The 20,511-nt window shown below is 38.4% G+C and overlaps 4 protein-coding genes across 4 annotated transcripts; 2 read left to right on the forward strand and 2 right to left on the reverse strand.

Moving 5' to 3' along the window:
* Positions 1 to 2,097: 2,097 nt before the first annotated feature.
* LOC110882322 (glutathione S-transferase T3-like) lies at positions 2,098 to 3,733 on the reverse strand. Its single transcript, XM_022130373.2, has 2 exons — positions 2,990 to 3,733; positions 2,098 to 2,899 (listed from the first exon to the last, which is right to left on the reverse strand). Exons 1-2 carry the CDS (start codon positions 3,462 to 3,464, stop codon positions 2,592 to 2,594), a joined length of 783 nt encoding a protein of 260 aa, XP_021986065.2. The 5' UTR covers positions 3,465 to 3,733; the 3' UTR covers positions 2,098 to 2,591.
* A 241-nt stretch (positions 3,734 to 3,974) lies between these two features.
* LOC110882281 (receptor-like protein 7) lies at positions 3,975 to 6,926 on the forward strand. Its single transcript, XM_022130344.1, has one exon. It carries the CDS (start codon positions 3,975 to 3,977, stop codon positions 6,924 to 6,926), a length of 2,952 nt encoding a protein of 983 aa, XP_021986036.1.
* Positions 6,927 to 8,030: 1,104 nt separating this feature from the next.
* LOC110882282 (receptor-like protein 30) lies at positions 8,031 to 11,036 on the forward strand. The gene has a single exon (XM_022130345.1). The coding sequence runs from the start codon at positions 8,031 to 8,033 to the stop codon at positions 11,034 to 11,036; it is 3,006 nt and encodes a 1,001-aa protein (XP_021986037.1).
* A 397-nt stretch (positions 11,037 to 11,433) lies between these two features.
* Positions 11,434 to 15,096, reverse strand: LOC110885514 (mitochondrial uncoupling protein 1). Its single transcript, XM_022133214.2, has 9 exons — positions 14,891 to 15,096; positions 13,211 to 13,429; positions 13,050 to 13,128; positions 12,819 to 12,952; positions 12,634 to 12,732; positions 12,444 to 12,548; positions 12,241 to 12,315; positions 11,978 to 12,064; positions 11,434 to 11,674 (listed from the first exon to the last, which is right to left on the reverse strand). The coding sequence occupies exons 1-9, from the start codon at positions 14,969 to 14,971 to the stop codon at positions 11,639 to 11,641; spliced, it is 915 nt and encodes a 304-aa protein (XP_021988906.1). The 5' UTR covers positions 14,972 to 15,096; the 3' UTR covers positions 11,434 to 11,638.
* Positions 15,097 to 20,511: the final 5,415 nt, after the last annotated feature.

Raw genomic sequence — 20,511 nt, forward strand, 5'->3', positions numbered from 1 at the left:
GGTGGACTTGGGCCTTAGTGACATAAAATAAAGATAGAACTAGTTTAATTATGTTATGTACTCTTTGGTTCTTGTTTTGAAACAATGTATTCCACCTTTGGTTGATGAATAAAATGTAATTTTAATTACCATGGTTGTGGAACAATAATTCTGTTACAACACTCCCCGACATTTCCGCCACGATTTGATGTTTCACGTGGTCGGGGTGTGACAGTTCAATAACTCTTAAACCGTCTTGAACGGCCAAATTTATGATGTGTGCAACGCATCGACTATGGAAAAAAATACCCTCACAAATCGGATTGTATTTTAATTTTAAATGCATTACCGCACTCATATTGTTTGAGGCGTTATCAAAAGATATTGAAAGAACCTTTTTTTCCAATGTGTATGTTGTAATACATTTGTCGATTACTTTATATATAGCTTCACCGGTGTGAGGGTAATCGAATAATTTAAACAAAATCGTGCGTTTCATCATTTGCCACGTCGTCGGTTCGATCCAATGGGCGGTGACACAAATATACGAATTGGGTGAACCGTGCGGTGCAGACCAAACGTCGCTAGTCAAGTTAACACCGGTTTCTAATTTTTCAAAATAAGAAATTAATTCTAGTTTAGTATTTTTCCACAATCTTAAACAATCCCTCCTAAGAGTAGCACGACTTATATGGGTGTATCATGGTTGGAGAGTTCGTTGAACCATCTTTGTATAGCGTTGGTTGTCGAAGTGGTTGAACGGCAAACTTTCTTGGATTACAAACTTCGCCATTTCCTCCCTAGCCATATTGAAATTGTAGTTGAAAATATTAGCGCCATCACTTGCCATGGAAGCTTGACCACTAACGTGTTGTTGTTTCAACGCCTTGCAAAATGGTTTTTCGATGTGTTGTTTCAAGATGGAGTTTGCGGTTTCGGCATAAAAGCCTTGACAATGATGACAACGCGCTTTTCTTTTACCATTGGCTATTTCGCACAAATCAAAATGTGACTAAACCTCGGGGTTGCGCTTCGTTGGAACAACACGAATCACCGAATCGATTGTAGACTCGCCAACATTGACCGAATCATAGGCACTAGAGGTTGCCATAGTTTTTTGTGAGTTATCGAACAAGAATGAGAGCTTTTTTTAGAAGTTTTAAAGGTTAGAGAGTGGTGTGATTGAACCTAAACACCCACCACCCTTTTATACTAAGTTTGAGATGAGTTTTGGTCAAAAAACAAAAAAACAAAAAAAACGGCTATAAGCAGCCTCTAACGGTCATATGACCGTTTTTTCTCGTTGGGCACAAAAAAACCGGTTTAACCGGTTATTTTAACCGGTTTTTTTATAACGTTATCAGTTAACTAGTTTTTTAACCGGTTTTTCACTTCATTCGGTTAATAACCGGTTTTTTAATAAACCGGTTTTAAAATCGATTTTGTTGAAAAATATACTAACCGCTTTATAACCGGTCAAACCGGTTACAGAAAAAAAAAACGGTTTTTAGTTCCGGTTTTTTTCCGGTTTCGGTTGGATAATCAGTTTTTTGTACACCTCTAAGTTAACCTAGTATATTAAAATAGCAATGGTGAAACCTTTCTAAACCCACATGCGAAAAATGAAACCTTTGAACTAAACAGAAAAACCGCAGAGACTAAAATCACATTTAACTCTTTTTAAAATGTAAGGCATGTTTTAACTTTAGTTTTTACATTTATACTACTAAAGCCTTACTTTTATTATAAGTATTATAGTACGAGGCTGTTTACAAAACAAAAAGTTGCAAGAATAATATAAAAACATTAGACTAGTGGGTATGGTTCGGCTCATCCCCACGGGGATGAGCCTCCACGTAGGCGCCACGTAGACGGCTCGTGGGGGATGAGCCAAATGAGGGATGGAGGGGGATGGAGGATGGGGCCCCACCTCATTATTTTATAATTTCCTATTGTTTAATTTAATAACCAAATTAATAAAAACTTTATAAAATTTAAAGAACACCACATAAAACAACATAAATAATTTCATTTCATAACATAAAAAAAAATTACATTCCCTAAAAAAAAAAGAAACCGAAAATAAAAAAAAAATTACATTTCCTAAAAAAAAAAAAGAAACCGAAAATAAAAAATAAAAAAAAATTACGTTTCCTACAACCTACGACGTCCATTTTTTTTTCACCTCTTCCTTCATCCTCCGATAAACCTCGCGTTCATCCTCCGGAACCGAGTCGAGATCCAACCGCATAATCCTAAAATCTTCCGCTCGAGCATAGTCGGACGACACGGTTTTCTTGTGAGTATACTTTTCGGTCGAGAACTCTTTGAACGAACGGAATTCGTTTATCAAGTCGTCCATTTTTGACGATGCCTTCTCGCCTCTACCTCCACTCGAGCCGCCACCTCCACTCGAGCCGGACACTTTTCGCTTTCCGGCCGCTTCTTTTTTTGCTTTGTCCCTCCCGGGGGGACGTTCCGACTCGTGAACGGGCAACACATCCTCGTCATCTTCCGGGTCGTCGTTTATGTCGATTTGACATCGAGCGGTGGAGCCTCCCGCACTATAGCTTCCGGACTCGGAAGTTTTAGTGCGTTTGGCCGTTGCGACCTCATTTGGAACCGGCTTCCATTTTTTGTTCTTTCCTTATAACGTTCCATGCTCGGAAGTGCGGGAAAGGCGTTGAATTTTGGGAGTCCCACTTGGCGATAGCGAGGTTAAGAATATCTTGCTCGTTACTCCCGCTTGGAGGAGAAAGGTAAATTTGGTTATAAATTTGATTAAAGGCGTTGACGACCTTGATCATTTTTCGCCACTTGCCCGAGACGGATTCGACATCACGAGCCGGACCATGCTCCATAATCGCGTTAAACCTATCCGTTGTCTTCTTCCAAAAACTACTACCCGATTGGTTGTTTCCTAAAATTTAAAAAATAGTGCATTAGTAAAAAAAAATTAAATTTCATAAAAAAAATAGCAAAGCGAAAATAAAAATAAAAAAAATTATACCGACTATCGGGCAAGTAGAGGCCTTAGCATACGCCATAGCTAGCGCCTCCTCTTCTACTTTCGTCCATTGTCTCCCCTTTGCTCTCGGTTTTTGCGCGGTTTCGGGTTCAACATTCTTTCCCTTCCCCTTCTTTTTTTTGCGCGTGAGCTCTTGCGGTGGTGATTCGGGGACGACTTCTTCATCATCATCTTCAAGTTGAACCGGGGGTTGCGATTGCGATTGGAGTTGTTCAAACGTGTTGCGTTGCATGATTTGTTGGAGCGCTTGATATTGTTGAACTTGTTGTAGTTGAGACATTTGTGAGAAGGCGTTGGGTGTTTGTTGGAAACCCGAAAACGGAAATTGCGAAGCCCCCCACGAAGGATCCATAGTCGGAGTGTAAGCGGGACTCGAAAAAAAATTAGGTTGGTTCGGATTGGGATTATTCGGGTTGGGGTTGTTTGGGTTGGGGTTGTTTGGGTTGAATGGATTCATGTTTGGGAGAGAATGTTATAAAAATTATAGAGTATTTTTATAAAAAAGGATGAGAATAGGAGAAGAATGGGAGTAGAATGAGAGAAAATGGTATAAAAATGGATTAGATAGTGGTATATATTTAAAAGGGAAATGAATTTTTTTTTTATGGAAAATGCCGTTGATTAACGGTCAAAATTTTGAAAAGAGGCTCGGCGGACCCGGCATTGGGTAGCCGTTTGAGATGGAAGCCGGGCCAGGGAGGCGGTGTGGGGGTCCGGCGCCGGGCCAAGCCGGCCCCCATACCTTCCAGTCTTAGAGGAAGCAGACAGGTTATATATTTATTTAACAGTTTCTTGAGATATGTTCTCTCTTTAATTAATTAATTGTATACTTTTTTAACTCATCCACTGACAATATATTATTATATTTAACTAAAAGTTTTCATGGTATAGGATTAAAAAAATTTACACGTTTATTCAGCACAATCTCAATGTGAATGACTCCTGTTTCTTGAATCCAATTTCAATCATGATGCCAGCTCAAATCAGGCTTTCCTTGTGGCTTCTTCTGTCTATACTCATTTCCTCATTGTTTATACCTGTATACAATCAGTGCATCAACGATCAACAATCTTTACTGTTAGCTTTCGAAAATGATCATTCGATTGCAGCAGGCTGGGACCCAAGTGTTGACTGCTGTCAGTGGACTGGGATTACATGCGACACAGACGGTCGTGTCACAGGACTGGATCTTAACAGCCAGAGTATATACGGCTCCCTCGATTCGTCTAGCCTTTTCCGTCTCGGGTTTCTCCAGTCACTCAACCTGGCCTACAACAATTTTGATCCTGCTTCATTGCCCTCAGGATTTGGTAACCTCACTCGGCTCGCCTATTTGAATTTGTCCAATGCAAATTTTGAAGGTCAGGTTCCTGTTGAATTCTCTCTGTTGACAAATTTGGTTACCCTTGATCTCTCTTCAGGTCTTATGTATACGCTTTATATCGAAAATCCAGATCTCAGAATGCTAATTCAGAACCTTACAGAATTAAAACATCTCTATCTTGACAATATCAATATTTTCACACATGGGTATGATTGGTCTATAGTTATATCTTCTTACTTACCCAATTTGCAGACTTTAAGCTTGACAAGTTGCAATCTTTCGGGTCCTCTAGACTCATCACTTGCTACGCTTAAAAATCTTTCGTTTATTCGTCTAGACGGGAACAACTTTTCTTCTGTAATCCCTGAGTCATTTGCAGACCTCCCAAATCTTACTGTTTTCAGTATACAACAATGCAATCTTAGTGGATTGCTTCCGTATAAAATCTTTCAGGTGCCTACATTGAAGACGGTCGATCTTTACAGCAATGAATTGCTTGAAGGTCCTCTACCCGATACTATGCATGCTCTTGAGCTTGAAAATCTGATTCTTAGCTACACACGGGTTGGGGGGAGGCTACCAGATTCTATCGGTAGTCTTAAAATGTTGTCTAGGCTAGAGCTCAGTGGCTGTGGATTCACCGGACCGATTCCAGCGTCGATGCAAAACCTTACCCGTCTTCAATATCTGGATCTATCCGCTAATCAATTCACGGGTTCGGTTCCATCATTTCAGTTGTCTAAGAATCATCTGGTGCAGGTAAATTTGAGTGAAAACAATTTGACCGGTGGAATTCCTTATTCTCACTGGGAAGGCTTTGATAAGCTTGAGTACCTTAATCTGGCTAGTAATTCCTTGACTGGGAGCTTTCCGCAGTCCTTTTTAATACTAAAATCACTTGAAGGCTTATACCTTTCCGACAACTCCTTCTCTGGCAGAATTAATGATTCGTTGAATGTTTCTTCTTATCAACTGAGTACCATAGATCTGAGTAGCAACAAATTTGAAGGCCCAGTACCTGGATTCATCTTCAAACTTGGAGCCCTTTCGTATCTCAAGCTTTCTGCAAATAAATTCACCGACCTACACTTGTCAGAAGCAGTCAACCTGTCAAGACTGGAGAGCTTCGATCTTTCAGATAATCAACTAAGTGGTGAAATACCCAACTGGATCTGGGAAGTTGGAAACGGCTTTCTCCGGTTTCTGAACCTGTCACACAATAAGTTTTCCAGTCTGCAAAAACCCTACACTTTTCCTTATCTACTCGATGTTCTAGACCTGCATTCTAACAATCTGGAAGGAAACATCCCGGTTCCTCCGAAACGCGTTTATATTCTGGATTACTCGAGCAACAACTTCAGATCTTCAATCCCGGTTGATTTTGGCAATGTGCTCACCTCCACCCACTTCTTCAGGATTTCCAACAATAAGTTGGTGGGACCCATTCCTCAATCAATATGCAATGCCAGCCGACTCGATGTTCTTGATCTATCTAACAACAGTCTCAGTGGCACACTACCTTCATGCTTAGTAGCAGAAACTCTTAGAGTACTCAATCTAAGAGAAAACAACCTCACAGGCAATGTTTTGGATGTATTTCCAGAAAGGTGTACTCTGCAAACGCTGGACCTTAGTAGTAATCATCTTAAAGGACCCCTTCCGAAATCTCTGGTGAAGTGCAAAGATCTCACGGTTTTGAATTTTGGTCAAAATATGATAACGGACAGTTTTCAATGTTGGCTGAATAGCTTGTCCAACTTGCATCTTTTTGTCATCAGGTCCAATAGATTTCATGGGAACATCACTTGTCTAGAATCCAACAGTCTTCAAATCATCGACATTGCTTCCAATAGGTTTTCAGGCGTTCTACCTCCAACTTTGTTCACAGGTTTTGGAAGAATCATCAACAATACTCAATCGAAGCTCGACTACCTCTATTTCAAGCATCCTGCTAATAGTGCAATATATTATCAAGATTCAGCAAGTGTTGTTTTCAAGGGAACAAGCAGAAAGTTTGAAAAAATCCTCGACATCTTCGCTTCCATTGATTTCTCCAATAATAGTTTCCAAGGGAGTATACCTGTAACAGTTGGTGATCTGAAACTGATTCAACTTGTCAACTTATCCCACAATGCACTATCGGGTCCGCTCCCGGTGTCAGTTGGAAAATTGATAAATCTTGAATCCCTGGACCTCTCTGTAGACAAGCTAAGAGGAAGCATTCCACCACAGCTTGCAAGTCTTTCATTTCTTTCAGTCTTAAATCTGTCATATAATGAGTTGTCGGGACGCATCCCACGCGGCTCGCAGTTTGATACATTTAGAGATTCGTCATTCATAGGTAACCAAGGGCTATGTGGTACGCCTTTGAACAAGAGCTGTAGCGTTAATGCTACTTCAGAATTGCCTAGAGAAACAGATGAAGATGGAAGTGATCTGTATGTGAGTATTGGAGTAGGATTTGTAGTAGGGTTTGTGATGATTGTTGGTCCAATTGTTTTTTTGAGGAAATGGAGGACATGGTGCGGTAATCATGTTGATGGATTACTTTCAAGGATTGTGAAAACCAAGGATGAACGAACGCGCTCACGTTGATTAACACCTTTGTTTAAAAGCGTGAGGCGCTCCGAGATGTTTAGGCCTCAAAAGCCGAGGCACGAGGCGTGAGGCATGAGGCGAGAGCCTCACGTACATGAGGCATTGCTCTATGTACAATAGGGTTTATGGTCGGTTGCTGGATTTATGGGTGAAAAATAGGGTTTTATGGTCGTTTGCTGTGTAACTTTAATATCAATAGTTATATGTTGTAAATGTATTTGCTCCTACCATCCTGCTAGTAAGGGTTTTGTTTACGTTGAGCATTGACAATGGATCCTCTATTTATTTTCGTATGAGTGTAGCCTCTACTTTTTTGAAAGTATTTGTAAATTGTTGTGAGTGAAGGAGAGAGAAAAAAAAGAAAAAATTACTATTAAATTTGGAGAAGATACTGTTCACATTTTTAATTTTTTAGAGTAAACTGTCATTTTGGTCCCTGAGGTTTGGTTATTTTTGTCACTTTAGTCCAAAACTCAAAACTTTTGCATATGGGTCCCTATGGTTTCAGTTTTATTGCCATTTTGGTCCAAAATTGAGATCAGGTTATACCTGTCTTATAAAATCCTGCAATTTTGTCATTTTCCTCAGGGGCAAATCAGGTCATATTTGTCTTATAAAATATGGTATTTATTTATAAAAAAGAAATGATCATTTTGCCCCTGCGGAAAATAACAAAATAACAGGATTTTATAAGACAAATATGACCTGATTTCATTTTTGGACCAAAATGGCAATAAAACTGATACCACAGGGACCCAGATGCAAAAAGTTTGAGTTTTGAACTAAAGTGGCAAAATTGACCAAACCACAGGAACCAAAATGGCAGTACTTAATTTTTTAATATTTTTTGAAAGTGATAGTGGGTGAAGGAGAGAAAAAATGTAATAATAAAAGTATAAAAAAATATTATTTAATTGAAAAGAAAAGAGTTTAATCCCGTCCATGCTTTACTTGAGTGCTCTTTTTTATGTGTATTTTTAATTCATCCACCTGCCACGCCTAATCTACATATATTAAAAAATATAAAAACATACGCATATAATACCAAACTACTACTAGCTTATGAGTTAATAATCATTATTATTGTTGCAAGACACCTAAATGATGATGATTTCCTGGATTTTCCTTGTGATTGGTTTACATGCTCAACCTGCATACAATCAATGCCTCAAGGACCAACAGTCTTTATTGTTAGCATTCAAAAACGATCTGGTTTATGATCCTTCAAGCCAGATTGCCAAGTGGAACCCAAGTGTAGACTGCTGTGACTGGGGTGGGATTACATGCGACAAAGAGGGTCATGTTACAGGACTGGATCTCAGCAGCCAGAATGTGTATGGCTCCATCAACGACTCGTCTAGTCTTTTCGGTCTCGAGTTTCTTCAGTCGCTCAACCTAGCCTACAACGATTTCGACTCGCTGTTGGGATTCAGTAAGCTCACTCAACGTCTCACCTATTTGAATCTGTCCAATGCATACTCTGAAGGTCAGCTTCCTGTTGACTTCTCCCTGATCACAAGCTTGGTCACCCTTGATCTGTCTTTAGCTGCTAGAAATGTTTATATGGTTTATCTTGATCATCTGGAAAACTTAGTTCAGAACCTTACCGAATTAAGACACCTCTATCTTGACTATATCAACATTTTGGCACATAACAATTGGGCCGGGGTGATATCTTCTTCCTTGCCCAATTTGCAGGTTTTAAGCTTGACGAGCTGCGGGCTTCGAGGCTCTTTAGACTCCTCGCTTGGTAACCTCAAACACCTTTCGGTTATTCTTCTAGACGGAAACAACTTTTCTTCTGGAATCCCTGAGTCGTTGGCGGACCTCCAAAATCTTACTGTTTTGAGTCTACCTGGATGCGATCTTACGGGATTGCTTCCATCTAAAATCTTTCAGGTGCCCACTTTGAAGACAATCGATCTTTCTGGAAATGAAATGCTTCAAGGTGCACTTCCGGATTCTGTGGGTGCTCTTGAGCTTGAGAATCTGGATCTTAGTGGCTGTGGATTCAGTGGACCGATTCCAGACTCAATGCAAACCCTTACCAGTCTACGATATCTGGATCTGTCTGCTAATCGCTTCACGGGTCCAATTCCATCGTTTCAATTGTCTAAGAATCATTTGGTGTGGGTAAATTTCTACCAAAACAATTTGACTGGTGGAATCCCTTCTTCTCACTGGGAAGGGTTCGATACGCTTGAGTACCTTAATCTTGCTAGTAATTACTTGACTGGGAGGTTTCCGGAGTCCTTTTTAACACTAAAATCACTTCGAGAGTTGCATCTGTCCAACAACTCCTTTTCCGGAAACATTAACGACCCTTCAAATGTTTCTTCTTATTATAAGTTGAATACAATGGATCTGAGTAGCAACAAATTTGAAGGTCCAATACCTGGATTCATCTTCAAACTTGCAGCCCTTTCGACTCTCAAACTTTCTTCAAATAAATTCACTGGCAGGGTGGACCTACACATGTTTGGAAGGTTGAAGGAGCTTCAGGCACTTGACCTTTCCTATAACAATCTTACCGTCAGTGTAGATCGATCAGAATCAGCATCGGCATCACTCTCTCAAATCAGCACACTCAAATTAGCTTCATGCTACATGCAACATTTTCCTGATTTAAATCTTGATCTCTCATATAATCAACTAAGCGGTGAAATACCCAACTGGATTTGGGAAGTTGGAAACGGCTTTCTCCGGTCTCTAAATTTATCACACAATAGGTTTTCTAGTCTGCAAAAACCATATACCTTTCCTTTCCTACTTGACGTTCTCGACCTGCATTCTAATCATTTGGACGGTGAAATCCCCATTCCTCCGAGACGAGTTTATATTCTGGATTACTCGAGCAACAACTTCAGATCTTCAATCCCGGTTGATTTTGGCAATGTACTCACCTCCACCTTCTTCTTCTCCGTCTCCAACAATAACTTGGTGGGACCCATCCCTCAATCAATATGCAACGCCAGCAGCCTCGTTGTACTTGATTTATCAAATAACAGTCTGAATGGCTCACTACCTTCATGCTTGGCTACCAAGACTCTTAAAGTACTCAATCTCAGAGGAAACAACTTCACCGGCAATGTTTTAGATGTATTTACAGAGAGTTGTGGTCTGCAAACACTAGACCTTAGTACCAATCATCTTCAAGGACCCCTTCCTCAATCTTTGGTGAAGTGCAAAGATCTCACGGTTTTGGATCTCGGTCATAATATGATAACGGATAATTTTCCATGTTGGCTGAATAACTTGTCCAACTTGCATGTTTTTGTCATACGGTCCAACAGATTTCATGGGAACATTACTTGTCTCGGACTGGGATCCAACAGTATTCAAATCATCGACATTGCTTCCAATAGGTTTTCTGGCGTTCTACCTCCAACTTTGTTCACAAGTTTTAAAGGAATCATCGATGAAACTCGATCAAACCTCGGCTACCTGTATTTCAAACATCCACTGAATAGTGCGATATATTATCAAGATTCGGTGAGTGTGGTTGTCAAGGGAACAAACAGGGAGCTTGAAAAAATTCTCAACATCTTCACTTCGGTTGATTTTTCCAACAACGGTTTCCAAGGGAGTATACCTGTAACAGTTGGTGATCTAAAATTGCTTAAACTCGTCAACCTATCCCACAATGCACTATCGGGTCCGGTCCCTGTGCCAATTAGAAAACTGACGAATCTTGAATCACTGGACCTCTCGGTAAACAAGCTAAGTGGAAGCATTCCACCACAGCTTTCAAGTCTTTCATTTCTTTCAACCTTAAATCTGTCATATAATGAGTTGTCGGGTCGCATCCCACGCGGCTCACAGTTTGATACATTTAGTGATTCGTCATTCATGGGTAACCAAGGGTTATGTGGTATGCCGTTGAACAAGAGCTGTAATGTTAATGCTACTGGGGAATTTCCTAGAGAAACAGACGAAGATGGAAGTGATCTGTATGTTAGTATTGGAATCGGATTTGTTGTGGGGTTTGTGATGATTGTCGGTCCACTTGTTCTTTTGAGGAGATGGAGGACATGGTGCAGCAATCATGTTGATGGATTAGTTTCAAGGATTGTGAAAACCAAGGATGAACGAACAGGCCTACGATGATTAACACCTTGGTTTTAAAAAGCGTGAAGCACTCCGAGGCGTTGCCTAAAGGCCCTGAGGCAATATTTGTTAAACCAAGATTAACACAACTGAGGTACTACTCTGCAATCGTAGATGTCATGAGATGAAAAGCAGGCGTGTCTTACCATCGATCGTTTGTACTACTATATATTTACAAAGTGTCAACTGCTACAAAAGTGATTATTTACTGTCTTGTAGACCAAAGTCTCTCTAGTGGAAAGCATGTATTTTAAGTGTGTGAATAAACGGTATGATACAAAACATGATGTAATTGTGGGGTTTAAACTTTGCAAGAATGATATAAAAACATGAGAGTGGTATTAGAAGTTGTAAATAAATACATGAAAAGTTTATGTCGATAAATACGGAGGGCCGGTTGGTCATATATAACTAACTCAAATAAGTTATTCATTCTGTTGACAACAATATATATTTGTTACAATCCTGTTATTTGGAAAATGGGAAAAGAACCCATATGCATTTCCATTCCAATGACTTGTTTACATTGATAAATTTATTCAAGTGCAGAAGATGACAACGACAAAAGGGCAATTTTGTACTTTCCCTCAGATGTATCGTATTCAAGCAGATTCGATGCTCTTAACGAACTTCTTCGCCTGTCCAGTCCAACACACCAATTAGAAAGTAATAAATTATATGAAAACTCCATCATATAAGTGCAAAGAGAAACATGTGTATCAAGAGCAAAGTTTCATATCAGAGCTAGTTAGATATTTAATATATGTATATATAGTTAGTTATATACACACAACTAATGTAACAAAGCACATCTGTCTCTTGAGATATGCAACAATGTTCAACCATTATATAAATGTCTTCGATATCAAAATTGGTGAGAGTACTAAAAGCTCAATACTAGAAACTCTAATCCGATTCATATATATTCCAATAATACATACCTGCTCCAAGGTCAGAAACATGATGACGTTCCAGGAACCCAACCTTCCAAAATTTGGGATAAAGCCTTTGTAGAAAGCAAATGGTCCCTGATATAAAAACCAACCCAACTTAAAGGCCGTACAAAATCACTTTTTTTATACAAGATTACTAAAGTAATGGGATACTAAAACTGATCGATTTAAGTGAACACATGATTCTTCTCAAATTCAAAAAGAAAACTTGGGTCGATAGATATCGGGCCCACAGATGAGTCAGAGCTTACATCATTCTTGAGTGTCTTCACAAAACAATCTATGGTTCCTTTGTAACTTGGATCTCCCATCATTCTTGATTTAACCTGCCAAAAGACATAGTGTTTTGTTTGTTTAATCTATGAACATTGTCGACGGGTGGGTTCGCTATTACTATTCTTGTTGAATGGATTTGGCATAAGATTTAAGAACAAACTAAACAATGTTTAAGTACCACATCAACCGGGGATCCAACGCAAACGGCAACAAATCCTGCACCTAAACCCGATAAAAGATGGGTGAAGACATTATCAGTGAATCCAGGGATCTTCAGAATCGTCTGCAATGCAATATAAATAATAAACAGTTAAAAAAAATAACACCTCAAATTCCAATACTTGTTGATTCTCACAACGTATAACAACCTGCTTCACTTGATCATAACTTGCTAATTCAGCAGCATTTATTATAGCATTACGGGCAATATTTGGGCCCAACCCAGTCCATAGAGCTCGAATCCCTTCCTATACGAAGTACATATAATTATAGATTAGAAGCTAAACGTAAATAATAGCAACCAATGAGTAGCGTAAGGAAGCTGGTGCATTACTTGTCTCGCTATCGTTGAATACGCATTTAAAGCACCGGAGTAACGCCTTGGCACACCAGGTGCCAGTTTACCTTCAGCTTGAAGGCGGACTTTCACTAGATCGGTAGGATTCGCTACAGATATAGCAACAGCACCTGTGGGGAATAATAATAATAATAATTGATCATCAATACACGATATATGAAATTCAACAGATTCAGAGTATCTAACTATTCATCAACATATTCTTACCGGTTGTGAGCCCAGCAAGTATTTTTGTGGTCAAAGGAACGTCTCCAACAAAGTTCTCACCCACATACAAGTTTTTTATCTGTTCGGCAAGAATGGAACGGAATACGGTTACAAATGCGGAAGAAATGGATAACGGGAAATAAAGATGGCGTAATACGTACGGGTTCATACAATCCGATTCGTAAACCGCCAAACAAGCATTGACGATGTAAACCAGGAACAATGCCTTTCCACAAAGAAGCAAGGCCTTCTTCTCTTGCGATAGTAGCTACAGTACCAAGCATTCCCTTATATTTCGGTAAACCGATCCCATCCCCTGCAACTGCCTTCTTTTGTAATTGAAGCCTCACCTTTGCAGTGTCTAACGGAATTGTACACACCTGTTCGAAGCAATAAATTCATATCAATCACTACATTTATTCTTATGTTTGCCAATTGCGGTCGAGTTTGCAAGAGAACGAACGTTATAACTTTTAAAACATAAGTAAGCTTCAAATTCAAGACAAGGAAATAAAGTTTAAAGAAGACAAATGAAAAAAGTGACCCAGGACTGAACTGCAAACCGTCGCGTACTATGCAAGACAAAGGAAAATAAGTTGTATATGTTCTAGCAAACGTTGATATAAGCCATGTGGGAGAACGTTTATTATTGTATATCAAAGTTATCGCTAAGGCCATGCGTAATGGGCATTATAGGGGCGTGAAGAGGCTTGATAAGACCCCCAACACTGCCCTCCGGGCGTTATAGGGGCAAGAAGAGGGATGGACGTTTCTAGTATAACGCCAAACGAAGAGAAAAAAATTGGAAAGTAATGATTGAAAGGGAATTAAGGGGCGTTAACCATTACACAGTTTTATGGGGCGTTATGATGCTGATGTGGCGGAAAAAGCCTCTTGGGGGCATTAACCGTTTACGGATGGTCTAAACACTACAAAAGGACCCTTAATTAAAGGCGATTCTGGTTAGCAAAATCTTAAGTTCAGTTAAGGTAACGGGCTCATTAGCAATGAGCTTAAATGAACTAGAAAATGTAAACAAAATATTAACTTGGGTTAGATGACTAAGGGGATGTTTGTTTACCGCTTAATGAGGCTCTTAATGGTTCAGACCTCTTACTGGTTCAGCATTTAATGGTTCCGACTGTTTGTTTCGCGAGCATATGTCTGAATGGTTCAGACATTTGCCTCTGAATGGTTAAGTATTATACTAAGTCTGAATGGTTCAGACCTCTAATCTGAATTGGTCAGACATTTACCTCTAAACGGTTAAGCATTATACTGTCTCTTAATGGTTCAGCAGCTAATGGTTCAGACTTACTGGTTCAGCACTTAACCATTCAGAAGTTGCCAACCCCCTAATATTCTATACTTGACAAAAAGAAATATAATAAAATAAAACAAAATCATTAAAAAAAAGCTTTCTTGATGAATTTATTTTGGGAGTTTCTTTATTCCACTCCCCATTTCCACTGATCCACATACGAGTCAACCATTTCTATAGTGAGTTGATCTCCTCCTATTGGTCAATGCATGAAGAGGGGGAAGTGTAATTCTTAAACTTTAAGGAAAAAGTATAGGTTTTGTTTCCAATTACGATGGTAGAAGGAAGAGAAGTCATTGGAAAGACAAGTTACTTAAAAATGTGGGTAAAATTGAAATTATCCCAATCGAGTGGACTGGAGTTTTAGATATCTGCTTGCAATATATTTTTCTTAGACTCGTGTATGAGTTGAAACTGGGGAGAATTGAAGAGCTTTAGTAACACCAATCAAAGCAACACATACATTCGCATACCCAAATGTAAAAAAATGAAATGAAATGAAAGCGTATGTATGATATACCTCAGCAAAACAAGCGGCGAAAGCGCTGCTAGCGAAGATCCCTGGGAATGAAATGTCGGATTTGGAATCGCCGGAGACCATCGCCGACCAGAGCAGAAAAAGTTAATGCAAAACTTTATTTAATATGAAAGAGAATATGAATATGAGAAAGACAGCATTGGGAAATGTGAGAGGGAAGGTGCTGATGAGTTGCGTCACGTTTCTCTATATTATCTTTTCTTTTTATTTTATTTTATTTATACTATGAATCCACGTTATGCCCCGTTGGAGATCAAACCATGTACTTAATAACTTGTATATGTATTTGGAGCACCTACAATACTTTCGGTACCAAAAGTACCGGTATTAGAAAACAGAAAAAGTGGTATCAGTACCGACTACCGGTAACCAATATACTAGTTTGGTATCAGTACTGATACGGTACTGGTATTTACAGGTGTTTTACCCGTAAATATCAGTACTGTACTGGTACCAAAAAACAAAGAAAATGAGAATCAGTATCAATACTGAATATACCCAATATGGTTCGGTACCAATACCTAATATCAAATGCTCATCTCTAGACTTAATCTTATACAATATTCTTTTATAATAACTTGTATATGTATTTGAAGCACCTATAATATTCTTGTATACTTTTTTTAAAGGCTGCGAATTAATCTAACTTATACTAACTTGTATGTATTTAGAATACATATTAACAAAATTTTGAATTAATCTAACATCATCTAATATAATATGTATCTAGAGCACCTATTAACAAAATTTTGAATAAATCTAACATCATCTAATATAAAAAGATGTATTTTATAGTGTTTTATCTAGTCACTCAAATGCATAAACATCATGTTCCATTTTGTTGAAAGCCTCGTCACAATGTCATCGAATTAGATTACATCGCATCTTTTCCACTTTTCTTTTAATAATATTCATATTTATATTGTATTCAATCATCACTCACTAATTAAAAGACATACCAATGAAATTCCTTCACGTGTTGTTTGGTTGGTATCGTTTCGGTTATGGTACTGGTATAATACTGGCGCTCGTCATAACAACCAAAAGGTCAGTGACACGTGTTTTACATCGACTGAAAACTATAAAAACTAATATTAATAACGGTTCTGATAATACTATTACCGATACCGATATCGTTTGGTTGAAATCCGTTCGTTTTGCAACGACATCAGCACTCCCTATAGCATACGATACAAAACAACATACATTTTTATTTTTTAAAAGAGTGTTATTATGAAAAATATTTATTACCATAGCTGCTTTTTAAAATATTTATCAAAATGAGTGATTTAAAAATACTATTATTTTTTTGATCTAAAAGAAAAAGTTAATTAAGAAAACACCTAATCTCTGTTGAAAATAATTCCCATCCTCGAGCCTGTGAGGTGGGTTGGGCCAATCTCGAATAATGAGGTTTAGGTTGGGCCAGTTAATTCGAGTTATGGATTAGTATAGTGATGTAGCTGTCGTGGGCTAATCAATAGAAAGTATTTTGCTTAAATACCAATATTAGTACGGGTAAGTCAGGTTGTATTCATAGAGCATTTATGGTCAGTGTTTAGTGATTCAACTAATTGACTACCCTTGTCTAAATCGGGGGGGGGGGGGGGTTGTTTGATTGATTGTGAAACAAAAACGCAAATTTTTAAGAAAAGTGTTATCAAATTGAGAAGAAGTAACCCCCAACCGGAATCCCTATTACAAGTTTAACGCAAAAAATCCGTTTACTGATTCAAACACCATATAGACATGGCTTTGGATTTAATGACTTTGATTAACGATTAGAGATAGTCTTTAATAATAACCATGCAACCTAACAATTCATTAAACTATACCAATTACCCACTAAATTACCAACCCCATTTTCTTTTTACACACTTTGGGTTGTGACATGTTAAATTACAAAATGCACAAATACACACGAACTTACTTTAATCTCTCAATCCGTTATACATGCTTTTGTTATGCTTAGGTTCATGCTAGATTCATACATGCTACTTGTCATTAACTTAGCTAGCCCACCTTAACAATTATAACGCTATAGGAGTAGCACGCCGCCCGTCGGGGTATTGTTAAGTCATTCTTATTATTCATAATCAGTCTCATCACTTTTGTGGCGAGGGACACATATAATTCTTGTGGACACTTGGGTTTGACTTTTAGTTATGTATGCTAGTTCAACCTTGTATACCAAATTGCCATGTTGGATTTGAGAAATTATACTTATGCCATGTGTCTAAAACTAGTGTGCTCGCCAATACGTTTGTATTGAACTATGCTTTTAAAACATGTTGCAGGTTTAATGATGATGTTAATGATGCATGGAACTTAGTAGGATGCCTAGAAACACATTTTAAATTTTGTATTCTTAATGTAATGTAATTCTTTTGTTTCAAGTTGTTGTATTTGATTTCAATCTATGTAATTGACTCTTTAGCAATGAAATGAAATTCATTATTTAAATACTTGTCGCAATTTTAGTGTTATGTGTAATGAGCAATCTATTTCGTCTCACTCCGATGTTTCCGCCATCGGTTGGGGTGTGACATGATGAGCTTAAAAATTCAAGATCTGCAAGACCTACTGAATCTTCCACTCAAAAAGGATGCCGATGACATGCTTTCTGAAAGATATGAGAGGTAATTTAAAGCCCAAATCAGAAGCAGGATGAAGAAGAATAAAAATTGATCTAATAAACATTTCTTTTGGCATCATCTGTTCTAGAGGGAGATTGTTGGACCTACAAAAGAAAAGATGATAGTTAAAAGCCAAAACATGAATAACTGATCAAGAAATAAATAAAAGATTGAACAAGTCTCTCCCCAAAGATAGTGAATCTTGAAAACCTATTCAGAACATCTGTTAAAGAACAAAGCAAACATCTGATCAAGACTTGGAACCGCTGTTCAAGAAGAAACAACATCTGTTGAAGGCTAAAGACTGTTGAAGACCAAAGCTCGAATGGAAGCCAAAGGTCTGATGAAGAAGACCAAATATCTATAGGGCTAAACAGATGTTTGGTTCTCATCAACATAGGATAGGCTAGACAGTGGTTTCCCAATGTAACGGTATTTATCTTGTATCAGTGGTTAGGCTAGTTAGAACATATGATAGGATTTGCACAATTGTTTGCAACCTCTGTGGAATCTTTTCTGTTAGGAATGTTAGATGGTACTATTAGGGTGATGTAAGTCAATCACACAACAGTGCTTTCTTACTTAATATAAATAGATCAAACCTGTTAGTGATCTATTTATCACGGACATCCTCTTTTCTTGTGTACGAACAAAATTGTTGAGTGATCAGCTGAGGGGGAGTCTGTAGTGTCAACATTTGTAAAACATATTGTAATCTTTTGAATTATAACTGAAAAACAATCGTTGATGATTACTTTCTACTTGTGAATTATATTGTTGATAATCAGTATTGTTTACATGTATCAAACTCAGTTCTAACAGCAATCGGTGACATTTTACCAGTGGCGTCTCTGAGAATTCACGTACCATGTTTGTGCTCGAAAAATGTGCCCATATGCTTTACCGAAAATTGTTTTTTTTTATTTTTATTTTTTAAAATCATATTAGTATTGGGTTGGGCCCAATAAACCTAATGTTGAGTTGGGTAAATTATAAAGCATAAAAAGGTATTTGATAATGGGTCTCTATATTGGATTTGTATGTGTTTACAATTTTTTTAAATAACACACACACACACATATTATATATATATATATATATATCGATTTTTTTTTAAAATCTTATGCCCCTCGAAATCACGGGCCTTGTGCGGAAGTCCTCCCCGCACACCATAAGAGCCGCCTATGCATCCTACATAAGTTAAACATACATAGTTTAAACAACATATCGCATTCTCTCAACGGTGATAATCCATTTGAATATCCTCTCGAATCCATTCATTGCATTCAGGCGTCGAAGCTTCAACGACCAACAATAGCATACATGCACTTTTGTTCCATTGTCAAGACAATATAGTTAGCATTATTAAAGGCTATAGGTATTACAATCCACATATTCATGTGTCAAGTCTTATATGCTCATATACGATAGAAAATCACTTCGTGTATACCTACCTTTTTATTTATTTACATTTATAATCTTCATCCTACACGTTCCAACGTACGAATCCTAACCACATACATCCATGCATACAAAACCTATACATACAAACGCACGTAAACGTTCACTCCTAATCATGCCCCTTTTTAGTTTCCATCTATTAACTTACCATTTAAAACTATACGTACATGCATACATACTAATTTGATTCCTTTACCTACACATATACGAGGTTCATACCCACCGCACCTCTCACAAACTCTTCGCTAAGGTCAGGGTGTGTTTCAGAAGCTTAATGGGGCTTAGGAATGGGTCTAAGGGTTCTGGAAGCTTAGAACGTGAAAAACGGAAATTCTCAGTCAACCAGCGTCGGTAACGGCCTCTAGCCGTGTCGCTGACGCGGTCTGGCGTCACCCTACCATGTAGACAACAAGATATGGCGTAGGCCCTTTCTGTGGCGTCAGCGACGGCCTGCAGGTGCGTCGGTGACGCCACCTGTAGGTCCGGCGCCTAGATTTTTGGTTTTTGCTCGTTCTAGCCCCCCACTCGCGCATCCCGAGAGTCCCAAAACATGAAATGGCATTACTCAAGCCCCTAATTCATCCCATGATTAGTCCACATATCCCGACCTCCATAGTCTATGATTTAATCTTTCCATTAACAAAGTTTTGACCCGTTTGCCTCTACTATGAGTTCGCAACAAAGTTAACTGTCGCAACCCCCGTCCCCTAACAAACCCGGGAACGGGCGGCCGCAGCCAGTTTTGGTGGTATCTGTTTTTATCCATTTTGGCAGCGGAAATTACATCAGGACCATAGTTAGGAAATATTTTATCAGAGTAAAATACCACACTTTCATAATATTAAACACGTGGGAATAATCCCAAGTTTTAAGTACACACATTTTCATAGGGGTAAACCCTATTTCATTTAATAAAACATCTCTTTATATTTAGGTAACTTTATTGCCACTTTTCCAAGCCTTCAGTGCTGTCCAGCTGGCTTCTAGTTGGCTTTCACATTTTGTTACATGAAACGCGTTTAAAAACATTTTGTCAGTGGGAAATACTGGTGAGTGAATCCCAGTTTAATCAAGTTTAATAAAGACCATTGTACAGTATTGAGGGCGGTCGCTCAATTACATTTGTTTCCATCTATTCAATTACCACCCACGGTACTGTCAACCCGACTTGTGGTCATGTTACTCCTCGTAAAGCAGTAACAACATTTTGTATACAAAACCCCAACATACCGACGAAAATTGTAGAATGCAAATACTTAATAACTGAGGTTTTGTAAAAACAATTTGCAAAAAGGAGATTACTCACATTGTTGTCTTAGGTTTTCTGTAAGGGATTCCTGGTAATTATCTATAATTTACACAAATGCACATGCGTTAGTATAATAACCCTTAATATTTACATTAGTAATACCCTCCCCGAGACGGCATTCCAAAGACTACGTCGGGCAGAACCACGACAGCCGTTACGAAACCCTGGATCAATCGGGTGGCGTATCTAATATGTAA

Source organism: Helianthus annuus, chromosome 10, assembly GCF_002127325.2.
Source record: "Helianthus annuus cultivar XRQ/B chromosome 10, HanXRQr2.0-SUNRISE, whole genome shotgun sequence".
Taxonomy (NCBI): Eukaryota; Viridiplantae; Streptophyta; class Magnoliopsida; order Asterales; family Asteraceae; genus Helianthus; species Helianthus annuus.

Excerpts from the sequence above, each read along its gene's own strand:
- LOC110882322 (XM_022130373.2), bottom strand. The coding sequence starts at position 3,464 with ATGAATCCATTCAACCCAAACAACCCCAACCCAAACAACCCCAACCCG. Across the intron at positions 2,900-2,989 it reads CTCTACTTGCCCGATAGTCG|GAAACAACCAATCGGGTAGT; the intron begins GTATAATTTTTT and ends TTTAAATTTTAG.
- LOC110882281 (XM_022130344.1), top strand. The coding sequence starts at position 3,975 with ATGATGCCAGCTCAAATCAGGCTTTCCTTGTGGCTTCTTCTGTCTATA.
- LOC110885514 (XM_022133214.2), bottom strand. The coding sequence starts at position 14,971 with ATGGTCTCCGGCGATTCCAAATCCGACATTTCATTCCCAGGGATCTTC. Across the intron at positions 13,430-14,890 it reads TCGCCGCTTGTTTTGCTGAG|GTGTGTACAATTCCGTTAGA; the intron begins GTATATCATACA and ends TGCTTCGAACAG. Across the intron at positions 12,316-12,443 it reads TTGGATCCCCGGTTGATGTG|GTTAAATCAAGAATGATGGG; the intron begins GTACTTAAACAT and ends GTCTTTTGGCAG.
- LOC110882282 (XM_022130345.1), top strand. The coding sequence starts at position 8,031 with ATGATGATGATTTCCTGGATTTTCCTTGTGATTGGTTTACATGCTCAA.